Raw genomic sequence first — 10686 nt, forward strand, 5'->3', positions numbered from 1 at the left:
TCCCATATTGTTATTTGCACTTTTCTATTTCGGCTCATCCTAAACTACTTACACTAATTCTACGTTAAGTAAGAATTAGAGTATTTAATTAATACTATATTAGAGTTAATTAAATATTCCTTTATTAAGTGATCTCTCATTACACTTAAATTACTAATTTAACTACACTAAAAAATTAATCCCAAATTTACTACCTAAAATGTAAAGTGTTAGTAACATGGGACGACGATTACATATGAGGGTTTAGTGAGAATTCGATGACAACCAATCAATAAGCATTAACTTAGCATAGCTTAGCTTAACTTAACTTACTTGTTTATAACATTCATGAAGTTTAATTTCCAAATCAGTATCCTCTTTAGTCATATATAAGTGGACACAGGTTTATATTTTATTTTTCTCTTTTATAAAGTTTTAAAATGAATAAAAGTTTTAGGTAAATTCTTATATAAATAAGTCTATATCAATGATCCAAATCACCATAAGTATGTGTTCCCTCCGTCCCGCTACAAGTTATTGATTTTCTTTTTAGATTGTCTTATTAAAAATGATTAATTTTAATTTTGAGCAAAAAACTACACATTTACTTTCTTTTATTTTATTTTTATACTTTATTATCTATTTATTTAACTCAATAAATTTGTCAAAACCACTCACCTGCTGCCGAGTCTAAATTGTCATAATCTGACGACGTACTATAATTTGACCGATTGGGAAGTTTAAGAGAAGACGAACTATGCATCTTAACCCAAAAATAATCTTTATTAGAAGCACCGGTCAAAATTGAAGATACTGGATCAAGTATAATATGCTCAATTAACATAAATTATCTGATTCAGCATACAATTTATTAATTAATCCACTGATTGAAAATTTCAAGTTCTCATATGGAAGGCGACGACCATAACCGGCCGGGTAATAGTTAACTTCATTAATAAATCCACTAAATGAATGCTTAGTTAACTTCATTAATAAATCCACTAAATGAATGCTTAGTTAACTTCAGTATGTATGTCCTAACAACTAACATACAGAAACCCAAGTCATACTTTGAAAATGCAAATAAGAAAAAGTCATCTATAACAGTTTCAACTTTTTACTAATAGATACTGAATTGACCAAAATAGCCCTGTTAAGAAGGCAATTACACATCATCCAACGTCAAAAAGAGCTCACCTATTAGTAAAAAAGACAACGAGATAACATGCAGCTGTTGGATCTGGATATAGTATTGATATACAATCTTTTCATCTGCCTTCTATGCCTATATCCCAACAAATAAATCAATTTCAACACATCCAAGTATTTTGCAAATTCGCCAAATCAAACACCAAGCCCAGTGTATAAATCCTACACATCACTTTCTTAGAAATGCTACTGTTGCAACACGCGACCCAACTGATCCTCCAAACATGAATGTTGGATACGTGCGTATGTGGTCAACATATTCAAATATGGCATCTCTGCCCGCCGCATCTTGGTTACCATCAGCTTCGCGTGACCCACCATTTCTCCTTTGATTGTAAACCTCAACCTCTTGTATCAGTTCATCTTTCGTGTTATTGCACGATGTAATAACCTTAGCAAGTATAAACCAAATGAGATGGAATTTCATTATAAACCTACAAGGCAACGACTAGAGGTAACAGATATAGATATCATGTGAGTAAATAAAGATACAGATACAAGATGAACCGTATTGAAAGGAATCTAATATGCAAATTTAGCATAGATACTCACCACCAACCCACCAGATGCCACAAGTCCTGATACAGAGTCCCAATACATTATCCTGAAATCATTATTTACAAATATGATCAAAAGGTCCAACTTTTGAGTGGTTCAAATTCTTGAACAAGATATTTCTATAGGTTGGGACCATTTGTAATCTTTAAGCTCTAGTTTATTAGTCTACACATAAAAGGGCCTGCATTTGAGGAAACCCCAGCATGACTAGAAAGAAGCATGACCACTAGGGGAGTGGAAGAGAGGAACAATGAAACAGCATGCAGTATAATAGGACATTATATAGACGCCCACACTGTTGGAGACCATTTACCTTTTGATAGGACCATCAGGATGCAATCCAATTGCATCCAGTGTCCCTTTATCTGTGACTAGCTGAAATTTCCGATCTAGTTTCGTGTCAAGAATATCATCAACCTGAAAATTAGTTTGAAGAAAAAGATCAACCTATTCATATATAACATGGAAAATAAAAGGTTGATAAAGCATATGCATTGTGCAGAAGCCTTAAGTTAGCACTTTACTGAAGGAAAAAGACTTCCCCGATGAAATATTTGATCCCTGGGTGATAAGCACTGAAGAACGATTGGCACACCTTATTAAGCAAAGTTACTGATTATTTAATCCCAAAAGGCTTAGGTATTTCACAATGATATATCTGGTGTAAAATTTGCCTAGAACGTTCAATTTATAATTAGGCTAGTCACAAACCACTATACATCGGTAGCAAATATATAATGCCAAAATACAGTAGATTATTTGTATCCTGCTTAGATACGAATACTTAAAAACCAATTACTTTCATTTAGAGAAAGTGATAGGTCAATTAATCAAGGTTCCAAATGATAGAAAATGTTAATGAAAACTGATGCAACATTGCATGAACAATAAATTTAGAGCAAATGTTAGAGAATGTAAGCATAACACAAATGATTCTCTTATATAAGATGTCTGAAGACGTAAAGAGTAAGTACTAACTAAAGACAAGTAAGGACAGCTACATTGTACAACTCAAATGTCTTGTAGTCAAATAATGATGTTCTTCCAAAAATTTGCATTATGTATAAAACAGCCTCAACTGGTACAAAATAGTATCAATAATTAACAGTTCATTTACAGAGAAACAAGGATAGAAGAAAAACAACTTTTTAGTGTTAGATCAGCATTAAGATTCAGTCAGTGTTACTGGCTATCCCAAAGAATACTCAACTAATTTAAACTAAGAAATAATTGTTGTAACAATGAGTATCCAGTAGCATCCGTATCAATTATCAAAGGTTTAGGCTGCAAGAGAACGAGAACAAGATGATAAATATTTGGGGTCTTACCAGGAATTTAATATTATGGAATCCATCACGCTGTGCAAGATTTCGAGCTAGGTCAACAGCTGCTTCACTGTAATCAGTTCCAGTGAGATCTGAGAACCTGGGAGGTGAAATAAGTAGTGACAAGTCAGAATCAAACTTCATCAAAATCAGCCAGAGACAATCAACATTAATCATCACAAATATATATAGCAACCTAAGACTCCACTTGTGCATTAAACTCAGCATTAAGCCACATGGCATTCTCAATTGCAACTTGCAAGCACACTTTATTTCAAATTTTGATTCCAGCGAGGCAATGCTTAGTACACATTTGGCACTTTCTTGCAGAAATTCCACACTATAATATCATAAGCATGTAACTGATACTTTTTTCTAATTTACACAACTTAATTTATTAGAACTAATATGCTGGAGACTGCTGCTTAAAAAAGTAGATCTGAAGTGAAGTCTTGATTGGCGTAATATGAACCTACAAGGACCAGTGTCAATAAATCAAAGTGATGTCCCTGGAATTAATCAAACTACTTCCTTAAAGGCATATGAAGTAAAATATATATACAATATACGCCAGCATGCAAATTGATATAGGGTAGCAAAAACCCCAAGTCTATGTTTATCAGTTATCCAGCAGTTATATGATATCCCAACTAATTACCAATGCATCAATATCTCCAATCCATCACAAAACACTAACAGGACATTCTCTATCTCTCTATTCCTGTCAGTCTTCCTTAACACAAAACTTGCATTATTGGAAGCTGGACTCTTTTTGTAGCCCATCCTATGGCTGCTGAGGCAAGACAAACGGCATCTTTAGCTGCTGGAGCTATATGTTACACGAAATAATTGTAGGGATGCCTATCAGCCTATGTAAGTCTCATTGCAGGGAACACATACCACTGCCTACAAAACAAATTCGCCCTACCCTACAATATGACAAGGACACAACTTCAGCACAAATTATTGCAACTAACTAAGATAGCAATGCTCTCTGGAAATAACTTCATTCAATGTAGAGTATAACTAGATAGGTGTATAATGTGACAACCATAAAAATTTAAGGCAGGTACCCAGCACCTAAAGGTGTGTACCGTACAAAAGATCTTGGTGTCTGGATTCTCTTACAAACTTTTAGGAACAGGAGAAAAAAAAGAGAGAAGTGAAAAAACAAGCAGGACATTTAGAGTTTACTGTACCCCAGCTTACTGAGCTCCTGAAGAAGCAAGCCATTACCAGTACCTACATCCAGAATGCTCCATCCAGATAGGTCTTTTTCAGGCTTCCCAGCAGGCAAACAGTTTGTATTGTCTACATGATTTGGCAAGTTACGCTGAGAAATTTCAAGGCATACATTTTTGGTCCATGTAGCCATATTTTCCATCACATCAGGTCCAAACCTACAAATTAAAACATATATAACGAACTAATAGCTGATAAGGTTTGATATAATCACTTCCACAGCAGACAGAACAAGAACAGATGATAGGATGCATTGTGGTCATTTTTCCTTCATGCAAAGTTGTTGTCGAAGTGTATGTAAAGAAGATCTGTTAGTTAAATATCATGATTTTACTTAATTCAATTGTACTGACTTCAGATACATTTTTGAATAAAATAACAGGATAAGTAAAGTAGAAGAAAATTTACAATGAGTGGTTTAGATACTCCAAATTTTATTTATAAGATCTGATATAAACCTTACTATAGTGTTACTTAATGCAGAGGAAGAATAACCTAAAGATGAAATATGTCACATTGTTAGTACACTGAGGAAAACTATCCTCTTCTAGAGTCTAGACCACCTGCACGTATCGAACACTCCTAAAAGCATCCAAGACTTGTAGCCATACTTGAACATGGTAATCTCATCCTAATCAGAAATCCAAAAAACAATACCTACCAAAGTCAATAAGGAAATCCATGAAATTATCTGATGTTAAACATGAAGACTAGTTAGGGAGTAGGGAGAATAACTGAGACTCTGAGAGCAAACATAATCTTTCTCCATCACAAAGTTGGGATAGAACACCAATAGTTTCTAAGAATGAAATAGGAATACACCAACTATCCAGAAACCAGATGTAGACTCACCAAACTTCTCCAGCATGACCATGTTCTCGGAAATTTGCCAATTCATCTGCATATGCTGCATCCCAGTAACTCTGGAATCCCAGCATTGATGAAACTGCCTCCGCATCTGGCTCCTCTTTGTCAGAACTGCTCAACACAAACATTAGAATTTTCTGAGTTCGAAACCACAAAAATAAGTCATCCCATGACGAATGAAATTGAGAACCTATTTTGTAATTCCCATAATTAGTTAGCATTCTACACTATCAGTGGGAGAAGAATCCTCAAACTAACTGACTAGCAATTTCAGAAAATCATGCTATGGCAACGCGGAGTTCAATTATTAGCATACCAAGCAAATACATACAGATCACTGAAAGGCTATAGTGTTACGAATCGGAACTAAGGGAAAAATGACCTGTAGTCGGACGCGGCACGGTAAGCAGCGGAGGAGAGCGCTTCAGCGGCGTCAGCCTGACGCTGCTCGTCATCGAGAGTGCTTCCATAATCGCTCTTTATGGACCAAGAGTCGGCGGCGATGGAACGGTCATCATCGGAGATCAGATCGATGGCGGCAACCTGCCGAGCAGCTTGCGATACGTCAGAATCCTCCGGCGGCAATCTGATTCCCGCCATGTAGACCGAATCACGGAGATATGTGATAGAGGGATTGAGTGAGAAACCCTAGTGAGAGGAGTTTGGGGATTTCAGGAAAGAGAAGATGAGGGAGTAATGGCAAGCTGCTCGCATGATTTCAGCGTGTGACCATGGTAGGGGTATATCTGGAATTTCAGATTTTAGACTTTGTAATTTTTATTTTTTTAATTAAATCAAATTGGATTTTGATTTATTGAGAAAGGTGAAATAAACTTCTATTTTCATTCTTGTTCCGAAAATCCTAAAACTTCAACTAGGGAATTATCTCTTTCGCTCCGTTCAATCTTCGCGTGCTCGACAAACCTTTCGATTGGGAACTTAACCTCTATTAATTGGTGCTCTCATTGACTACTCTTCTCCCTTAATACTCAACTCACCATTCTCTCAAAGTGACGATACCACTCTCATCTCTCTCCGAATTGTTTCCCCAGTTCACTTTCTCCAGATTCTCGCCAACTATGGAATCACAACATCACCCAACCATTGATTCTTTAACGAGTAAAGGCTAAAAGTGGTCCTAAATGGATTTTAGGATTTTGGACTTGAACATTATCTTTTGAATTATTGCATCCTGAACAAATGAGAACAGTCCGAATCTGGTCCATTTTGGACGGAACCATAAAAAATTGACGATCAACTGGTGTTTAAGTTATTTTGACTGGATTAAGGGTTTAAATTAGAATATTTAATTTTTTTTATTATCCTCCCTCTCTGTCAACACTCTTGAGCTTTTTACCAGTCATCCATATTCCATTCACACATCGCCGGAAGCAAACTGGGATTCAAAAAAAAATTAATCAACACTCTCTATCTCTTCTCATTCTGCATTAATAACCATTAATCAATCTCAATAAATTAAAGCCCCCCACTCGCAGATTTTCCTTCTGTCTCATCCTTGTCCATGGCTTCTCCTACAGCCTCTCTTCCACCAGAAACACCACCGCCGCATCTCTTCTCCTCCGCAACTCACACATCCATCTCCCCCACTTCCGACCCAACACTCACCTACTCTTCATCCCCAACCCTCACCAACCATCATCCTCTCTCTCCCTCTCATTTTCTAGAGTCTCTTCTTCCGCCACCTTATCCTCTTACGCAGAAGAGGAATCCTGCGACGGCGCCGCCAGAGATCATCAAGAGAATGTGAACTCGGACGACGAGCTCCCCGGGGCGGCAGAGGCGATGAACATCTCCCCGACGACGGCTGCCCAACTCACAAACTCCTCCTCAAGCAATGGTTAAAAGAGGAGGAGCTCATCCTCAACCGCCTCTCCCTCAAGGAGACCCAGATCGACGCCACCCGCAAGGAGATCACCCACCTCTAATGCATCTTCTTCCTATACCACTCCAGCTCTGTCTCCTGGCTCCCCTCCCTCTTCTCCCCTGCTCTGCTCTTCTCCCTGAGCTTAATCAGGGCTATCCGGTACAAGACCGACGTCAAATCCCATCTCGGGAAGATGCTGGCCCGAGAGAAGGAGGACTCGACGCTGCTGGCCAAGTGCATCGAGGAGCTGAAGCGGAAGGGCGTCGAGTTCGATTTGCACACCGAGGTGGACGCCCCGCTCCACGCCGTTCATCCCGATGTTCCACGCCATGTAGAACCCGAACAACAGCATCGTATACAACACCACCTGAGTCTTCGACGGCAGCCCCCGCCCTAGCGACGGCGTCGCCAGCTGCACATTTGATTGCTAGGTTTTTTAAGATTAATGAGCAGTAGAGAGGGAGTGTCGAGAGAGAGAGAAATAATTTGTCTTTAAAAAATAAGAAAAAAGTAAATATTCTAATCTGTCTCTAATCCCGTCAAAATAATTTAAACTGCCTTTAACCGTCTATTTTTGACAGTTCCGTCCAAAATGGACTAAATCCAGACGGTTTTCATTTGTTCATGATGCAATAATTCAAAAGATAATGTTCAGAACTAAAATCGTCATATGTTTAGGAGCCCTCACTCTTATTTAATCTACCTGACCACGACTTGCATCCACAAAAGGCAAGCACTACTTGAATCTCTTAGAATACTTGTTCTTACTCTTTCGTTCTTAGAATTTCAACCGGGGTCGGTAACATACCGTACACTCCGACGAGCTTTGGCGGAGCGAACTAAGAACAAGGGTGTATAGTTTTACCCCAAAACACTCTAAATAACCTAGGTTCGTATTCTCCCAAGCATATTTATTTGTTCCGTCTTGGATTTCTATTTTAACTTGTTAATTGTTTCTATAATTACATATGATGGGATATAATCATTTACTATTATTTGTAGTTTCTAATGTATGATTTAAATAATTTATTATATATTCTCTTGTTTGTTTTTTACTCAATAAAGTATGTATAATTGGATATAATCTTTATGATTATATTTAAGATTACATAGAACGTATGATGTATTTATTTTATTTTAGATATTTAAATTTTTCTAAACTAAAATAAATTTTCGGTTATCTACATATCTAAGAATCTCCATTCTAAAAAAAATAAAAATAAATAATAATACTAAAAATAATTAAATTTTATATGCAATGAAATGACTCACTAGAAAAAAAAATTAAAATAACAAAAGAAAAAAGATCGTTTGAATTTTAAATCTCCAAATCGATATAAATATTTATTACATCCCTAATATGAAATTCATAGATCCACCATTACCGACGAGTTCAAAGATCGATCATCCCGAACAAGATGAGCATGCTAGGAAGACTTTTCAAGCATACCAGATCTCCACTCTCTCCATCATACACCATATGTTCCAAACTACGGAGACCTTGTTTTCAATCTCATCTCAAGCATCCTCAGTTTAAAAATAATTTTAATTTTAGCTAACTTTCTTATTTCACAATACTTGCCGTTTTGTGTGAAAACGATATTTCCTAGCTTTAATATTATCCGTATTACTTCCTCCGTCGCATAAGAATATGCATTCTTTTCTTTTTAGTTCGTCCCACAAGAATATGCAGTTTCTAATTTAGAAATTCTTTTCTCTCAAATGAGGTGAAACTCATTCTCCACTAATAATATTTTAATTACTTTTTTTTATCTCTCTCTTACTTTACTAATTATGCATTAAAACTCGTGCCCAACCAATAGTGCATATTCTTATGAGACGGATGGAGTATGTATGTTTACTTAAATGTTTATATTTCAGTTTTAACAATAAACAAAGATCAAAATAATTTAGTGTGGGTTCACCCCACAAAATCATGTAACTTTTGTTAATTATATTTTCACGTAATTAATGGAGTATTTTTTTGACCAAATTCCTCCTCAAAATCACATCAACTTTCTCTAAAATGCAAATGTATGAGAACAAAGGTATGAGACCAATAAGGATGGTTGGTTTATGTATTTTCAAGCCCAAAAAATTGGCCCGGAATATTTTGAGACTTACAAAAGTAGTAAATTACTCTATTGGGATTTGGTTATACTTTTTTTTTTTCTAAAATCAAACCAAATTGATTTCATGAATTTATATATGCTTGAACTCGATTATACTCGTACGATCGTAACATCATAGTTGAGTTTTTTTCCCCCTAAATAGGGACGTTCCACTATGCATAATTGTATTGTTTCATAGTAGTAGTACTTTGTTTTCTTTTCTACTTTATTCTCTCTACTTTATACTCTATTTTACTTGGTTATCTCCCCACTTAACAAATTAACCATCATTTTGTTTTTCTTAATCTCCATAAAGTAATGAAATGTCTCAATTATAATGGAACATAGGGAATATTGAATATTGCTTGGTATTTGATTAGTATTTGCAAGAAATTGTCCCAAGTATAAACTTATGATTAATAGGTCAAGAGATTGTCCCTAAGTATAAGCATAGGTTTTTTTTAAGTAGCATAGGTTATTGTCTTACTTCCAACTCATAATTCATACTTAGCGGAAAACACTCGCAACCAAAACATTGATTTTTTTTTGAAGAACCCATTGAGATATGGCGAATAGCTACGCATCCTTCCAAGATCACCAAATCATGATTAGCAAATGCCAGCTACTTTTTGTACCTAATTTGTATCTTACACCCATATAGAAAATATTTAAGATGATATTTGTGGTGCAATGGATAAATAATTTAATGAAAACATCGAACCAAATCTGCAAAATAAGCTAGGTAAATAATCAAAGTTAGACTTGTGAGATTTGGTGCTTAATTCCGTAGTCGCATTGGGATTTAATCAATCTTTCCTAATTCACATCATGATCTAATAATTACCCCGTTCCATGTTTATTGTGGTTTGAATATTTTTTTTGAAAAAATTATTGGTCTGAATAATTTAAATACTGATTTACAACTCAAAATAACATACATTTCGATTAGTTTTCATTTTAAATCAGTTGTGCAATATAGATCAATTATGTTCGGTTAAATAGTCTACTAGGAGGCCTGAGAAATTTTGACACGACATAAAAATATGACATGAATATGCACAAAATTAATGAGTTTGAGTCAAGTTTTATTATATTCGTGTTTATTATTGGGTTAACCCATTGAACCCGATAATATTGATTTAATTTTGGATGACCCATTAAATTTTATTTATAAAATAATAAATTTTTTAGTTTTATTATCTAGGTTCGTGTAAATCAGATTTTTACTGTACAAATCATGTTTAAATTGTTTAATAATAAGTTTTAATTATGTAAATCATGTTTTTATCAAATAATATCAGGGTTTAATCATATAAATCATGTTTTACCATATAATATCGGGTTTTAATCATGTAAATTAGGTTTAGATCGTTACCAGATTATTACGGTGTCGTGTCAATCCATATTACATTGTGTTGTTAACAGATCGGTGCCATGTACGGATCGAGTTTGGATTTGAAGTTAACAGGTCGAATTTGTGTCCGTGTTGAGAATTTTTTTTTAATATATC

The 10686-nt window shown here is 35.4% G+C and overlaps 1 protein-coding gene across 1 annotated transcript; it reads right to left on the reverse strand.

Annotated features, from left to right (window-relative positions):
• Nucleotides 1–1076: 1076 nt before the first annotated feature.
• Nucleotides 1077–5893, reverse strand: LOC121773213 (EEF1A lysine methyltransferase 2-like). Its single transcript, XM_042170027.1, has 7 exons — nt 5563–5893; nt 5166–5291; nt 4271–4471; nt 3075–3171; nt 2060–2163; nt 1741–1792; nt 1077–1579 (listed from the first exon to the last, which is right to left on the reverse strand). Exons 1-7 carry the CDS (start codon nt 5778–5780, stop codon nt 1358–1360), a joined length of 1020 nt encoding a protein of 339 aa, XP_042025961.1. The 5' UTR covers nt 5781–5893; the 3' UTR covers nt 1077–1357.
• Nucleotides 5894–10686: the final 4793 nt, after the last annotated feature.

This window comes from Salvia splendens, chromosome 17 (assembly GCF_004379255.2).
Source record: "Salvia splendens isolate huo1 chromosome 17, SspV2, whole genome shotgun sequence".
NCBI classification, from domain to species: domain Eukaryota; kingdom Viridiplantae; phylum Streptophyta; class Magnoliopsida; order Lamiales; family Lamiaceae; genus Salvia; species Salvia splendens.

Coding starts and splice junctions, on each gene's coding strand:
- LOC121773213 (XM_042170027.1), bottom strand. CDS start 5,780: ATGGCGGGAATCAGATTGCCGCCGGAGGATTCTGACGTATCGCAAGCT. Junction 3,172..4,270: donor CAGGAGCTCAGTAAGCTGGG/GTACAGTAAACT, acceptor TTCACCTCCCAG/GTTCTCAGATCTCACTGGAA. Junction 2,164..3,074: donor TCCATAATATTAAATTCCTG/GTAAGACCCCAA, acceptor ACTAATTTTCAG/GTTGATGATATTCTTGACAC.